The sequence below is a fragment of the Apodemus sylvaticus genome, chromosome X (genome assembly GCF_947179515.1).
Source record: "Apodemus sylvaticus chromosome X, mApoSyl1.1, whole genome shotgun sequence".
Classification (NCBI taxonomy): domain Eukaryota; kingdom Metazoa; phylum Chordata; class Mammalia; order Rodentia; family Muridae; genus Apodemus; species Apodemus sylvaticus.
In genome coordinates this window covers 18,753,276-18,770,545 of record NC_067495.1, presented here as the reverse complement: position 1 = coordinate 18,770,545, position 17,270 = coordinate 18,753,276, and the positions used below count along the sequence as shown (strand labels likewise).

The following is a 17,270-nucleotide window of genomic DNA, read 5'->3' as shown; positions in this document are numbered from 1 at the left end:
GTAAGATAGGAGAGAAGAACTTGGGAGGCTTGTTACATCAGTCTAAAAAGGTTAATTCTAAAAAGCTCCTGAACCAAAATATCCAGGAAACACGAGACATGATGAAAAGACCAAACCTAAGAATAATGGGAATGGAACCACTAAACATACAGGATAAAGAAAGAATATTAAAAGCTGCAAACTATGGGATCCAATGAAAGCAGTACTAAAAAGAGAGTTCATAGCACTAAATGCCTCCGTAAAATATTAGAGCAATCTCATACTGGCAACTTAATAGGCCACCTGAATGCTCTAGAACAAAAAGAAGCAAACACACTCATGTAGAATCAATGGCAAGAAATTAACAAATGGAGGGGTGAAATCAATGAATTAGAAACAAAGAAAAATTAAAATGAAACAAAGTACTGGTTCTTTGAAAAAATGAAAAAGACAAACTCTTATACAAACTAACTGAAACATAAAGAAAGACTATCTGAATTAACAAAATCAAAAATGGAAATGGGAAACATTACAACAGATATTGAGGAAATCCAAAGAATCATTAAGTCATACTTCAAAATCCTGTACTGCACAAAATCCGAAAATCTAAAAGAAATGGATAAATGTCTTGATAGATACCACTTGCCAAAGTTAAACCAAGATCAGAAAATAATTTAAATAGACCTATAACACCTAGGGAAATAGAAAGAGTCATTTAAAGTCTCCCAACCAAACAAATCTCAGGGCCTATCTGACAGTTTTAGTGTAGAATTCTACCAAACTTTAAAAGAAGAGCTAATACCACTAGTCCTCAAATTATTCCACAAAATATAAACAGAAGGAACACTGCCAAATTCATTTTATAAGGTTACAGTAACCTCAATATAAAAACAACACAAAGATTTGATAAAAAGAATCACAGACCAATTTCCCTCATGAATATTGATGCAAAAATATTCAAATATATCCAAGAACACATCCACCATGATCAAGTAGACTAAATCCCAGAAATTCAAGGATGGCTCAACATACCAAAATCTGTCAATGTGATCTATCATATAAATAAGCTGAAAGAAAAGAACCACATTAAGTGGATATTATCCTAGAAACGTGGAACACCCAAGACATAATCCACATATTAAATGATGTCCAAGAGGAAGGGAGGAATGGCCCCTGGTTCTGGAAGGACTCAGTGCAGCAGTATAGGAGAATACCAGAACAGAGTAGTGGGAAGGGGTGGATGGGGAAATAGGGGTAGGGAAGAGGGCTTATGGGACTTTCGGGGAGTAGGGAGACAGGAAAGGGGAAATCATTTGAAATGCAAATAAAAATATATCGAATAAATAAAAAAAAAAAGAAAAGAACCACATGATCATCTCATTAGATACTGAAAAAGCCTTTGACAAAATCCAACACTCCTTCATGATACAGTCTTGGAGAGATCAGGGGTGTAAAACACATACTAAACACAATAAAGGCAACATACAACAAGCCATTAGCCAACATCAAATTAAAGGTGAGAAAATTAAAGGAATTCTACTAAAATCAGCGACAAGACAAGGCTGTCCACTTTCTCCATATCTATTCAACAAAGTACTTGAAGTTCTAGCTAGAGCAATAAAACAACTAAAGGAGATCAAGGGGATACCAACTGGAAGAAGTCAAAGTATCACTATTTGCAGATGATATATAGTATACATAACCAATTCAAAAATCCTACCAGGGAACTCCTATATTTGAAAAACTCTTTCAGCAAAGTGGCTAGATACAAAAGAAAAAAAATTTCAGTAGCCCTCCTATATACAAACGATACAAAGGCTGAGGAAGAAATCAGGGAAACATTACTCTTCACAATAGCACACAAATAATATAAAATATATTGGTGTAACTCTAACCAAGTAAGTGAAAGATCTTTATGACAATAACTTTGAGTTTTTGAAGAAAGAAATGGAGAACATGTCAGAAGACGGAAAGGTCTCCCATGCTCATGGATCAGTAGGATTAACATAATAAAAATAACCATCCTACCAAAAACAGCCTACAGATCCAATGCAATATCTACCAAAATTCCAACTCAATTCTTCACAGATCTTGAAAGGAGATTTTCAGCTTCATATGGAAACAAAAACCAAACCGAAGATAATTAAAACATTCCTGAGTTATAAAAGAACTGCTGGAGGTCTCACTATTCCTGACTTCAAATTGTAGTACAGAGCAATAGTAATAAAAACAACATGATACTGCCATAAGAACTGACAGGTTGATCAATGCAACTGAAGACTCAACCATAAATCCATATACCTATAGAAACCCAATTTTTTGTTAACAATCCAGATATAGACACTGACAAAAAAGAGTATTGTCAACAAATGATGCTGATCTAACCTGATGTCTGCATACAGAAGAATGCAAATAGTCATACTTATCACCTTGCACAAAACTCAAGTGCAAGTGGATCAAAGACCTCAACATAAAACCAGATATATTGAACCTGATAGAAGAGAAAGTATGGAATATCCTTGAATACACTGGTACAGGGGACACATTCCTGAACAGAACACCAACATCTCTGGCACTAAGATCAACAATTGATAAATGGGACCTCATGAAACTGCAAAGCTTCTGTAAGGCAAAGGACACTGTCAATAGGACAAAACTGTAGCCTACAGAATGGGAAAAGATCTTTGCTAACCCCACATCTGACAGAGGGCAAAATTCCAAAATACATAAATAAATCAAGAAACTAGACATCAACAAACCAAATAACCCAATTAAAAATGGGGTGCAGATCTAAACAGCGAGTTCTCAACAGAGGGATTTCAAATGCTGAGAAGCACTTAAAGACATGTTCGCAACAACTTAAATGACTTTGAGATTCCATTCTATCAGAATGGCTAAGATCAAAAACACTAGTGACCACTCATACTGGAGAGGATATGGAGCAAGGGGAACATTGCTTCATTGCTGGTGGGAATGCAAGCTTATACAGCCACTTTGGAAATCAATATGGCAATTTCTCAGAAAATTGGGAATCTATCCACTCCAAGATCCACCTGGACCACTTCTGGGCATATACCCAAAGGACTCTACCCTACCACAAGGACACATGCTCAACTATGTTCACAGCAGCTTTATTCATAATGGCCAGAAACTGGAAAGAACCTGGATGTCCCTCAACTGAAGAATGGATAAAGAAAAGGTGTTTCATTTACACAATGGAGCATTCCTTAGCTGTTACAAAAAATAAAAAATAAAAATGAGATATGCAGGCAAATCGATGGAACTAGAAAAAAATCATCCTGAGTGAGGCAACTCTAACCTAGTAAGACAAACATGGTATGTAATCATTTACAAGTGGTATTACCTATAAAGTAAAGGATAACCTTGCTACAAACTCACAGAACCAGAGGAGCTAAGTAACAAAGAGGTCTTAAGGAAAGGGATATATGAATCTCCCTGGAAAGGGGAAATAGAATAGATACTGTGGGTGAATGAGGAGGGGGATTAAAAGAGGGTTCAGGTTGGAGGGGAGAGGATGGAAGGAGAGAGTACTGGAAGAGATAGCTGGAATTGGGGCATCTTCTGGGTAAAGTAGAAGCCTAATGCAATGCAAGCTCCCAGTTATCTACAGGGGTAGCCCTAGCTAAGATACCTAGCTAGGAAGGGATACGAGACTAAGCTTGTCATCTTCTGTATCCAAGCGAGGCTTCCAGTGGAGGGACTTGGACACCAACCCAGCCACAAAACTTCAACCTACAATTTGTTCTGCCTACAAGATATGCTGATGTAAAAGTGGCACAGAAATTGTGGGAGTGATTAAGCAATGACTGGTCAAATAATGACTGGTCCACCCTGAGACTCATACCCTGAGAGGGAGCCCACCTTGACATTCCCTGGAGGACCAGGATCGAGAGGCTGGGTAGCCCAGAGACCTAGGACAGACCCAAACATGACTGGCTTTAAGTCACTGAAATGATTGCTAATAATATTCTGCTATGCTCATAGATTGGTTCCTAGCCCAATTATTATCAGAAAGCTTTCATCCAGCAACTGATAGAAACAGTTCCAGAGACCCACAGCCAAACATCATTATGGAGCTTGGGGAATCCTATGGAAGTGGAGTGTGTTAGGGTATGGGGGGTTGGGGGATAGGGGATTGTAGGAGCTAGAGGGGTCAAGGATACCACAACCAAATGGATCATAGAATCAACTAACCTGTGCTCATAGGAGCCCACAGAGACTGAAGAAACAACCAGGGATCCTGTATGGAACTGACAGATATGTTACAGTTAGATAGTTTGGTGTTCTTGTGGGACTCCTAATAGTGGGAGCAGGAATTGTTTCTGATTCTTTTGGGACCCTTTTACTCCTAGTGGGATGTCTGGTCTAGCCTTAATAGGAGGAGAGGCACCTAATGTTATTGCAACTTGATATGCCATTTGATTGATATCAAAAGGATGCCTACCCTTTTCTGAAGAGAATCGGATGAGGAATGGATACGGGGAGAAGGGGAGGTAGGAGGGAGCAACTGGGAGGAGGGAAGAAAGGAAAAACTAAGGTCAGGATGTAAAAAAATAATAAAAAAGAAAAAAATTGGTATCTATATATCAACAACACACAGAGAAAGATATGGGTACATTATCATTCACAATAGCCTAAAGAAAAATTATCAAGAACTAAAACATAACCAAGAAAATGAAAAACTTCTACAATGAAAAGTCATTGAAAAAAGAGACTGAAAATAATACTAGAAAGTGGAGAAAATGCTCCAATGCTTATGAACATTAGGCAAACAGTCTACTAATTGTCCTTCAATTGATGGAAGGATAGTGAAAATGTGGTACATATATACCTTGAAATTCAGTTCAGCTGCAAAGAAAAACAAAATAATGAAATTTACAATAAACAGATACAACTAGAAAAAATTATATTGATTAAAGTAACCCAAGACCCAGAAAGACAAATACCACATGTTCTCTCCCATCTGCAGCTCAAAGCTCTGAAATTTAAGTATCTTGGAATAACTACAGAAAGCAATGAAGTAAAAAGGGACCATGGGGGTGGCAGAAGGAGGACTAGAGAGGAGAAGATCAAGATATAGGTGATATTAAGGAAGAGATGGGTAAGCGAGGGTGGGGTGAGTTTTACATGGGAGGGGAATGTCAAAACAGAAAAAAAAGGAAAGGGGGGAATCTCACTCTTTTTCATTTATCTAAAATTACAAGCAATACATTTAGATGTATATGAATACATAGATATATAGTATAAATATAGTTATACATTTTAGGGGAATATATTCCCCAAAGAGTGACAGACTATTAACAAAAACTCCAGTGATATGACTGAAAAACCACCGTTCACATTTGTCAGAAGTTCAAGAGACTCCTAAAACATTATAGCACATTACTGTTGTCTTTGGTTGCCTCCCAGAGGTTGAGGTTCCTACTGTGGAAGACATTATATACTTTATACCCAGGACTCAGAGAATCTGAGCTGGATCTGACCTGAAAGCCTCCTCCATGAAGAGTAGTTTTCATGGTTTCAGAAGTAGGTATGCAAACGGCCAAGGAAGGGAAGCAACTAAAAACCCTACTCTGCTGTGAGTCATAGGAACCAAACAGCATGGCAAGATATCTCCAAGGGTATAATATCTATCTTAGTGGCAAGCAATAGGAGGGAAATTATACCTGATATTGGAAACCCAGCCAACTACCCATGGCTAGTGAGGTCATATATCTGCATTCTAAATACTTAATCTTAAACCCACAAATAAGTGTAGCTTTCACTCCTCATCAAAGAAGCTTCTCATTGTAACAGATGGAGACCATTATTTAAAAACCACAATTGGCCAAAATGTAGAGAACTGACTGTGGAGTATTAAGACACAATGGATACATCTACAACACAACTCCTGCTCAGGAGACACCACAAAAAGAGGGGGTAGAAAGATGATAAAAGTCAGGACCAGGAAATCTTGTCTGAGATTGCATTTCCTAGAAATGGCGGGGACCCATAATATCTTAATAATATGGCTGCCTAAGCAAGACCTGAAGAACAGCACCAATAGACATGCTAATATGGAAGGGGTAAATCTCCCTGCTCCCCATCCCTAGATAAAGAACTAAAGGACTGCTGAGAGAGGTAGAATCAGTTTTCTGGAGGGATAAGCCCCCACCCAGTACTGTATCTAATAACACCAAGTGGTCAACTCTGAAATCACACCATAAAAGTAACACTAAATGAATCAAACAAGTTGTATTTATGCAATAAAAGGAAAAGAGGCCATGAATTTGCTTGATCTAGCATAGTAGGGGAGTATCAGGACAGAGAAAAGGGAGGGGGAAAGACAGGAGAACAGATGGAGAGAAGAGGACTTATGAGACATATGGGGGTGGGGACTGGGAAAGGGGAAGGCTTCTAGAATGTAAACAAAGAATATAGAAAATAAATTTAAAAAAAGAAGTAGGGAGGAACATGGAGGGTTAGAAGAAAGAAATTGAAGAGGAAAAGATATATTTATATGCTAATTAAAAATTTTATTTTTAAAAGAACACTTAAAATTGGGAGTCTCAACTAGAGTCAACCCTCATAGTCTCCTCCATCCCAGATCTCTGGTAAGTCCGAGAGATGCCCATCCCATCCCTACCCCTGCTTATTTCTGTTCACTCTCCCCACCCCTGCCACATGCTTTCCCTATACCTGATCCCTGCCCCTGTTCCCTTCTCCCATTCCCCCTCTCACCCAGTTCTGAAACAAGTTATTGAGATAGACCCACAGTCAAACATTAGCAGGAGCTCTGGAAGTCTGTGAAACCTGGAGTGGTTAGGGATTCCACAAGGCCAAAGAGTCAACTAACCTGGATCCTTGAGGGTTCCTAGAGGATGAAGCACCAACCAAAGAGGGCTGGACCTAGGCTTCCTCACACATATGCAGCAGATGTGCAGCTTGGTCTTCATGCTGCTCACAACAACTGAAGCAGGGGCTTACCCTGACTCTGTTACCTCCCTGTGGATCCTTTTCTCCTAAATGGGCTGCCTTGTCTGGCCTCAGTGGCAGAGGATACACCTAGGCTTGCAGTGATCTGAGGTGCCAGGGTAGGTAGGTTGGTACCTAGGGGGTCCTTTCCCTTGTCAGAGGAGAAGGGGAGGGGCAGGAGGAGAGACAGGGCTTTGATTTGGTTGTAATGTGAATAAATTAATTGAAAAAAGACAGGGTATGAGGATGTAGTTTAGTTAGTAGACTGTTTGCCTAATGTTTGGTTCAATTCCCAATACCACAAACACAGAGGGAGGTTGGGGAGGGAGAGAGAGGAAAGGAGTAAAGGGAGAAGGGGGAAAGGGGAAAGGGATAAAAGGGGGAAAAGAAGAAAGGGAAAAAGGGGGAAAAGGAAAGGGGGAGGGTGAGTCAGCACAATAAGAACGACAATTTTAACACTACTACTAAACACTGTACTAGAAGTTTTACACAGAGAAACTGGGATGGAGAGGAGGTTGTAGTGTAATAGCAGCAGTCACAGTCGTCACGGAGGCAGGCTCAAATCAACTGTATGGTTGTAGAGAATCAAGGAAGATAAAGATGCTACTCTAGACCATGTGAGAGTAATCATGGTAATAAAATGTCTTAAACTGATTCAGAAAATCTTCACATACTGCTATGATTTGAATGAGAAATAACCCCTATAGGCTCACATGTTTGACTGGTACTATCTGATGGCACTGTTTGGAAAGTTGTAGAATCTTTAGGAAATAGATTGTTGCTAAAAGAAGTGGATCAGTGGAGGAGGACCTTGAACTTCTATTGCTTGGCCCCAATTCCTGTCTAGTATCTGCTCTCTGACTGAGGATGCAATATGACAAGCTCATGTTCCTGTTGTCTTCCCTTCTTTACTATAATGCACTGTACTTTCTCAAATCATTAACTCAAAATAAATCCTTCCTTCCTTAAGTTGCTTCTCAACACACATTTGATAATGTAACAAAATAAGTAATATAGAAAACTGGTTCTGAGAAGTGGGGTTATTTTACTATAATAAACCTGGTAATGAGTTAATAGGAGTCTTAACAGTTTTTTTTTTTACTTAATTTAGTATATAGGTGTTTTGCCTGCATGTATGTCTGTGCAATGTGTTCAAGGTGTTCAGAGACCAGAAGATGGTATCAAACTCCCTGGAATTGGAGTTACACTTGCATGTGAGCCACCATGTAGGTGCTATACTCCTTGCCTGAAGCTTTCCTTGGTAGACAGATCTTATAGTTCTAGCTTCTCCAGTACACTAAGGTCTCTATTGTAACTTGGACTTATTCATCTTAATAGCTTCACACAGTGGCCTATTGTGTCTCCTTGCAGGGACTTCACCCCTGCCACACATTGCCTGGATCCAGCCACACGTGGAACCATGGTGCAAAACTTTATCACCCTCAATCCTGAATTTTTCATGCCCCCAAAACTAGTATCATGTGGGTGACACTGCTGCATTCAGCTGCCAGCTTAAGATATATATATAGTCCTAAGATCAAAGATATAGTGGCCTTTGTATGCTTTGGTAACTGAATCTTGTAAACGTTTTTTATGAAGCTGAGTTTAAACCAGGAACCCCATCAAGTGATATTATCAGTCCTATCCCTGTCTTAAAATGAATGTTTATATTCACTAGTTGCAGCCTTGGTGGATGAGTTCACCCTTAGGATACCTTCCTATCTTATTATCTCAGTACTCTTTTATTAGTGTTACTCTAACAAAACTATATCTACTTTTGTTTCTTTTGTGGCCACATTTTAAAACTCAAGCTACCTTCTTTATCACACACCATGCTTTTCATTTCTTTATGTACTACCTAGTCGAGAAGAGCAAGAAGTAACCAAGATACATCCTAACCTGAATGCTATCCTGCCTTGAGATTTCTTCCACCAAAAAGTATTCACCTTTTCTCAGGATGCTGCCAGAATACAGCCAGATCAATTGACAGAATATGAATGGCCCCTAGGCTAGGTCGTGATAGAGACTGTTCCCTTCTGAAGCTTCAAGAACTGGTCCTCCATGGTCCACATTTCTTTTGGTATTCTTTTTTTTTCTGAATCCCATTCAAATGTCTCATTTTACTTTTCTTACAGTATTTAAAGGGTTTTCTATTCTTTATCTCTAAAATCTTTTACATTCTTCCTACAAACTAGTTCTAAAGGCCTATGAACCGCAGGGATGGAAGGATGGCTCAAGTGGCAATGTCTTTCTTTACAGTATTATGATTACTACAAGCTCTGCTGGCAGTAGCAGAAAATGATCCACAGGATACAGTAGTATCAAACCAGTAAACCAAAAATATAAGAAGTATCTTGACTTTGGGTGCATGCCAATGGCAGATCCCAAATTTCTATGCCAGAATACACACACACACACACACACACACACACACACACACACACACAAGAAAGAAAATCTTTGTGTTAAGGCTATGATAGGAATGAAGTAATAAAGGCCTGTTTTAAAAATCATAGGATATGGAGACCAAAACAGAAGTGCTTCTGGGTAGCAGACACAGAGAGTTGCTAATAGGCAGTTTACTTCATTTTACAGAGTACTAACATTTATTATTTGTTCGAATTAGAATTCTGTATAAATTTCTCTTAAACTAACATCCTTACCTAATAATATTATATAAGGACTAATAGAAATTGCCAAATTCCTGCTTATAAAAAAAAACTAAATATCTGTGTAAAGATTAAAAAGGAAAAACAAAATTGGAAAGGCAAAAGTAAAATCATCCCTATGTATATAAAACAAAACCATCCAGGATCTAAAAATAGAAGTAGAAACAATGAAGAAATCACAAAGGGTGACAACGTTGGAGATAGAAAACCTTGGGAAGAAATCAGGGGTCATAGATGCAATTATCAACAACAGAATGCAAGAGATAGAAGAAAGAATCTCAGATGCCAAAGATACCACAGAAACTATTGACTCAACAGTCAAAGAAAATGCAAAAAAACATGTAACCCAAAACATCCAGGAAATCCAGGACACAATGAGAAGACCAACCCCCTCCCCCCAAAAAAAGTTGGGATGGGGGTTTAGAGTTTGGGGTAACATTATAGCTAATAATAGAATTTTATAAAGTTGGAAAAAGGTATGATCAACATACAAGAATCAGTCATGATTTCTATACATTAGCAATAACTAATATATAAAAGAAATTAAGAAAATTGTATTTCTAGTAATAGCAAAAAATGAGAAGGAATAAATCTAACAGAGGAAATATAAGAGGTTAAAAAAACTACAATGGTATAAATAAATGTAAAGACATCCAATTTTAGTATTAAGACATCTAATGTTGGATGTCTTAACATTGTTAAGACAATAATAGTCCCCAAAGTGATCTACATATTTAATGAAATCCCTTTCAAAGCCAAGTTTGAAAAAGTGGAAATGTTGGTTCTAAAATTTGAATGGAAAGCAATGAACCCTTAATACTCAAGACAACTGGAAACAGAATTCAAGAACATATCAAAAAGATTATGCATCCTCACACTTCTGGTGACCTTAAAGATGTCACCAGAAACCTCCTACAGCAGATAAATACATTCAGCAAAATAGCAAGATACAAAAATCAAGTCTTCCTATATATAAACGACAGACGTACTGAGAAAGAATTCAGAGATATAATACCTTTCACACTACCTCAGAAGTATCTTGGAATACTCAAAAGAAGTGAAATTTTGTATAATCAAAACATTAAGACATTGAAAAGAAAAACTGAAAGAGACAACAGAAGATGTAAAAACTTCCCATGTTCATGGATTGGCAGAATTAGTATTGTGAAAACAGCCTTCTTGCCAAAAAGCAAGCTACAGATTCAATAAAATCACCATCAAAATTCTAATACAATTCTTCAAAGAAATTGCAAAACAATCTTAAATTTCATAAGGGAAACACAGAAGTCTCAGGAGAGCCAAAAAGTGCTGAATAACAACAAAAGTTTTAGAGCTATCACAATCCCATTTCATATCATACTATAGACTCATTGATCAACTGATTAAATTGCAGATTCACAAATAAACACACCTGAGGTTTGCTAAAGAATCCACTAATACTCAAGAGAAAAGACAGCTGTAGACAAACTAGATAGCTACCTGTAGAAGAATGAGTCTTGATAGTCATCTTTTATGTTGCACAAAAGTCAACTTCAAATGGATTTAGAAACTTAACATAAGGCCTGTTACCCTGATCCTAATAGAGTAGATATGAGGGAGTGTGTGTTTGAACTCACTGGCATAGGAAAGGACTTTCTGAACAAGACCAAGATAGTATAGGCATTAAGACCAACAATTAATAATTGGGACCTCATGATACCAAACAGTGTTTACAACAAACACTGTTTGCTTGAATGAGTAATTGAGTAATGAGGCAACCTACAGAATGGGAAGAAATCTTATCAGATTTCTGTGGTAGTTTGGATAAGAATGCCCTGTATATACCTATTTGAATGTTTTGTCACCAATTAGTAGAACTGTTGGGAAGGAATGGGAGGTATCACCTTGTTAGGGGAGGTGTGTCACTGAGGATAGGCTTTGAGGTTTCAACAGATTTGTGCAATCCTCTGTCTTCTGCTTGCAGTTTAGATGTGGACTGTGTGTTAGGAGGATCACAAGTTTGAGGCTACCTTGGGTTATTTAATAAAACCTGCCTCAAAAAGAGCAATATTGCAATCTTCTTGTAAGGAGGTCACTTGACTATGATACTATGATGCACAGAAAAGAGCAAACAGAAAAAAATGAGGCAAGAGACACTCTGAAGCTAATAGAAAAGAAACTGGGGAAGACCCTTGAGGACATCGGTACAGGGAGAAAGTTTCTGAACAGAACACCAATAGCGTATGCTCTAAGAGCAAGAATTGACAAATGGGACCTCATAAGGTTACAGAGTTTCTGTAAGGCAAAGGACACCATCAAGAGGACAGATCGGCAACCAACAAATTGGGAAAAGATCTTCACCAATCCTACATCAGATAGAGGGCTAATATCCAATATATATAAAGAACTCAAGAAGTTAGACTCCAGAAAACCGAACAACCCTATTAAAAATGGGGTACAGAGTTAAACAAAGAATTCTCACCTGAAGAACTTCGGATGGCGGAGAAGCATCTTAAAAAATGCTCAACTTCATTAGTCATTGGGAAATGCAAATCAAAACAACCCTAAGATTTCATCTTACACCAGTCAGAATGGCTAAGATTAAAAATTCAGGAGACAGCAGGTGTTGGAGAGGGTGTGGAGAAAGAGGAACACTCCTCCACTGCTGGTGGGGTTGCAAATTGGTACAACCACTCTGGAAAGCAGTCTGGCGGTTCCTCCGAAAACTGGGCACCTCACTTCCAGAAGATCCTGCTATACCACTCCTGGGCATATATCCAGAGGATTCCCCACCATGTAATAAGGATACATGCTCTACTATGTTCATAGCAGCCCTATTTATAATTGCCAGATGCTGGAAAGAACCCAGGTATCCCTCAACAGAAGAGTGGATGCAAAAAATGTGGTATATCTACACAATGGAGTACTATTCAGCCATTAGAAACAATGAATTCATGAAATTCTTAGGCAAATGGATGGAGCTAGAGAACATCATACTAAGTGAGGTAACCCAGACTCAAAAGGTGAATCATGGTATGCACTCACTAATAAGTGGTTATTAACCTAGAAAGCTGGAATACCCAAAACATAATCCACACATCAAATGAGATACAAGAAGAAAGGAGGAGTGGTCCCTGGTTCTGGAAAGACTCAGTGAAACAGTATTCGGCAAAACCAGAACGGGGAACTGGGAAGGGGTTGGAGGGAGGACAGGGGAAGAGAAGGGGGCTTACGGGACTTTCGGGGAGGGGGGGCTAGAAAAGGGGAAATCATTTGAAATGTAAATAAATTATATCGAATAAAAAAATTAAAAAAAAAAATGAGGCAAGGAGATAGTTAGGAGTCTGGAACTACAGTAGCAAAGACTAGAAAAATACTCTATCCACTTCTTGCATCTACTCTTCTGTCTTCTCTCCAAAAGATCTCAACTATATGAGGCCTGTACAGACATGAGAAAAAAGTACACAATGTTCTTCTCTAACAAAAAAGGGAAGAAAATATTAGCATATCCAGAAAATATAAAAAATAACCTAACAACAAGTATAAAAAGTCATAAACGGAAGCCAGGTAGTGGTAGCATATACCTTTAATCCCAGCACTAAGGAGACAGAGGCAGGTGGATCTGAGTTCAAGGCCACGCTGCCTGGTCTACAACATGAGTTCTATCTAGGACAGTCAGAGCTACACAGAGAAACTCTGTATTGAAAAAAAAGGAGAAGAAGATTATAATGATCAAAGAAAAGAACTACAAATCCACAAGAAAAATTTTTAAAAAGAAAAATAACTGAAAGAATGAACAGCTCAGAGAAAGTGAACAAAGGGTCAACAAATATATAAAACAAAGAAGCAAGCACTACCTTTATAGAACTTAAATGGCTCATAATATCCACTGACTATAAGAATGTAAGGAAAAAGGTATTTCTCATATACTATTCATAAACTGATCCTTTTGAAACATAGTATGACACTATCGATATGTATTTTGTATACAATCTTCAACTCAACAAGTTTTCCTATTCTAGAGAGACATTTCCTGGCAAAATAGACATAAGAGATTATTGCAAGGATTTTCAATGCAATAAAAAAATAACCTTAAGAACAATCTAAATGTCAAATGGAGAAAGGAATAAACATTTTGATGCTACAGAATAGTTTGCAGTAACCAAACCTGTATGCATTGAAGCAGATCTCCATGTACTGATATTGAAAGATATCTAAGCAAAACTGTACAGCCACATCCATTAAACAAAATTATACACTATATGTTTACATGTAAGTTGCACGAACACAATAAAAAGAAAATATGCTCAGAAAGAAAAGTATCAGGTCTAAGGAGTTTTGGCTTTCTCAGTCAATGAAAATTACATTTATATAAGTTTGAAAACAGTAAAAAAGAAATCAACATTATTGTTACCTAATTATATAAACCAGTGCTTTATTCATTATATTATTCTAAAGTCATCATATTTTAGGACTTATTTCTTATATATGTAAAGTTGTATGAAGATCATTTCAGTTTTCCATCGATACTTTAGTGGAACTGAATTCAGAATGTCCTCCTTCATCAACCAAAACTCTTGTGTGCTTAAGTTCCTTATATAAAATATTATTGTATTTGTATACACTCCATGCCCTTCATTATTTACTTTGAATGTAAAATGTTGTACTACACAAGTTAGAGGAAAATGGAAAGAAGAGACTGTACATGATGAATAGAGATGTAATTTTTTTCCACACACTTTGATCTATGGATGAAACAATGGATATGGAATGTTTGGCTATGGAGAGCTGATGGTATATAGCTTTGCAAGAAATGAACTGATTAACATAGAACATTAAAAATACAAATAATAACAGTCAAATAAGCAAGAGAGAAAATGAGTTTGCTGAAGTGAAACATAAATAGTACCAAAACCAGATGACAGCTAATTATAAGAATTATAAGAGAACTATACTACAATGGAGTAAGGCACTAAGGGCCTAATGCTGGGTATAAGCATAATCTCTAATTTTTACAGCAACTTATGGGGATACAGATAACTGCCATTTTACAGAGCAAGAAAACATGGCTCAAAACAAAATGAGTATCTAGCTTAAGGTTGAGACCTGTGTTCATTACAGGCTTAGAGTTAGGAATGAGATTGGGCTAAAGGGAACACTTGATCTAGTCTCATATTCTAACATGTTCTTACTATACTCAGCATCCTTGAAGCATGCTCCCAAGCTGTCTTGCTCGTCGAGACTGGCATTCTCCTCCTCTTCACTCTCATTTTTCCAGTATGCTGGCCTCTTGATGGGCCGCTTCCCTGGGGTGCGCTGGGAAGCAGGACTACTAGACACCGTGCCCAGACCACTGCTGGAGCTCCCACTGCTTCGGTCTTGCCCTCCGGTCCACCAAGCCTGCAGACTGGAGGTAGCTGGTGAGGATGATGAGGACTGCAGGTTGGCCATACACAACATGCCCTGGATGGCCTCTTGAGTGCTGGGGGAGGCTGGGGCCTCACTGCAAAGGACAAAGGAGAAACACTGGGGAAGTTATTGTAGCCAGAAGAAACCAATTGTCAGAACACTCAAGAAGAATAGCTATGGCAATCAAAATGTTACAAAGGAGAGAACCATACTTGCTTAAGAATGAAGATAATACTAAAATCTGTTTTCATGAAAAGCTAGTTTTGCCCCAAGTCTCTCTAAACACAAACAATGAGGTGACACAGAATACTCTTTTCTCCATCTATGCTACATGATTTTCTTTTTCTTTCTATGATTCTCTCTGGCCCATTTCCAAAGTACTTAAAATTGATTCTTCCTCAAGTCAATTCTTCCTCGAGTTCTATCCTGTCACTGTCAGCTCTGAAGATTCTAAGGCCAGTTTTTACATTCACATTATTCTTTCAGCATGCATATCCTTGTTAATTATTTGTTTACTTGGTTCAGTAATGGACATGGTGGTACATGCCTGTAATATCAGCACTCACTTGGAGGCAAGGCAAAAAGTACTAGGAGTTCCTGGGCTAAATAAAGAGACCATGTCTCAAATACAAAAAACAAATAAAAATGCTCAACAAATAATTATCTAGCCTAGCCCTTAGGGTGATACTCTTTTGATATTCTAGAAAATGAAGATTACTCACGTGAGGGCAGCATAGTCAGGTCCCCCCACCTGCCTGCTGGCCTTAAGTAGATCAAGAATTCCACCAGCTCCACTCCCATTCCCAAGCTTGCTTTCAACCTCTTCCACCATGTCCTCATCTGTTGTATAGTCCTCCTGTTAAGGAAAGAACAAACTGCCTCAGTTGTACAGGGCACATCTGGTAAGTTTCCAAAACAGGGTTGACAGTGTGAGTCCCTAACATCCTATATGCAGACCATCTATTATGCAGTACATTTATCATTCCATTTTAAGCTTTATAGCATCTTTGACAGACGAGCAATCTAGGAAACAATGAAGTAAAAAAAAATGTGTGAAGAGACATATCATAAACTTCAAATTAGATACTCTCTTCCCTAAGTAATACTGCCCTTTATTTTAATATTTTAAAATATTTTAACTAAATTATAATCTTCCATTTATATGCTGGTCACAATTTGATCTTTTTGTATGACAGATATTGAATCCAAGGCTTTGAACAAGCCGGACGATGGTGGGGCACACCTGTAATCCCAGCACTCTGGGAGGCAGAGGCAGACGGATTTCTGAGTTCGAGGCCAGCCTGATCTAAAGAGTAAGATCCAGGACAGTCAGGGCTACACAGAAAAACCCTGTCTCGAAAAGCCAAATCCAAAAAACCAAGGCTTTGCACAGGCTAAGCAAATACTCTACAATGAAGAATATACCCAGCCTAGCATTCAGTATTCATCTTATATTTCAGAAATTAAAATTATGTTTGTCCCTTTGTCAGATCCAGGACACACTCCTACCTCAATGTCAAACTCAACTTCTCCAGGTTCACGAATTCGGTTGGGGTCAGAGCAAGGTTTTGCACGGGGCAACTTCCGGGGAAATTCTAAAGTACAATGCAATATATTAGTATGAGGCTAAGGTTATGATGCATCTGAGTCAAACACTCAAAGGAAGCACAATAAGAATATAATTTCCAATGGGTGGCTGTGGTGCACACCTTTAATCCTAGCATTTGGGAGGTAGAGAAAGATACATATCTGAGTTCGAGGCCAGCATGGTCTACAGAGTGGGTTCCAGGACAGCCAGGGCTACAGAGAAACTCTGTCATAAAACCAAAACCAACCAAACAAAAAATGCATTTTTCTCTGAAGTAATGGCCACCAACAAATAATTCAAAAAGATGAGGAATTAACTGAAAAAAAAAAACAACAATACCCTGTAATCTTGTAAAGATTAAAGAGCTTGGTAAATTCAAAAGCCATCGAGTTCAAACCTAAAACAAATGTGAATAAAACAGAAACATACTTGATCTTATTAACAGGTTCGCCTTTTCCTTTCCCAATCTCTCATCAATTTGTAGCTCATCATCTGAATCCATGTCAAATTCATTTCCCAAGACCTGTTCTGCTACCAGTCTTGCATTGTCTACCTTCTTTGCAATTTTGGCTCTCCGAGTCTTGGATAGGCTCTTCACTCTCTTTGTACTAGAAAAATGAGAACAAGACCATGAAATGAGTCATGGTAGGGTTAATGAATGAATTAATGGT

The 17,270-nt window shown here is 38.1% G+C and overlaps 1 protein-coding gene across 11 annotated transcripts in view; it reads right to left on the bottom strand.

Moving 5' to 3' along the window:
• The window catches only part of Phf8 (PHD finger protein 8), a 103,033-nt gene that overhangs the window by 23,383 nt on the left and 62,380 nt on the right, over positions 1 to 17,270 (bottom strand). For all 11 annotated transcript variants that reach the window (XM_052170107.1, XM_052170103.1, XM_052170105.1 and 8 more), the window contains 4 exons: positions 17,029 to 17,207; positions 16,521 to 16,606; positions 15,734 to 15,867; positions 14,795 to 15,105 (listed from right to left, as the gene is read on the bottom strand). In XM_052170107.1, coding sequence (XP_052026067.1) covers positions 14,795 to 15,105; positions 15,734 to 15,867; positions 16,521 to 16,606; positions 17,029 to 17,207 — 710 coding nt within the window. The remainder of the gene's footprint in view (positions 1 to 14,794; positions 15,106 to 15,733; positions 15,868 to 16,520; positions 16,607 to 17,028; positions 17,208 to 17,270) is intronic.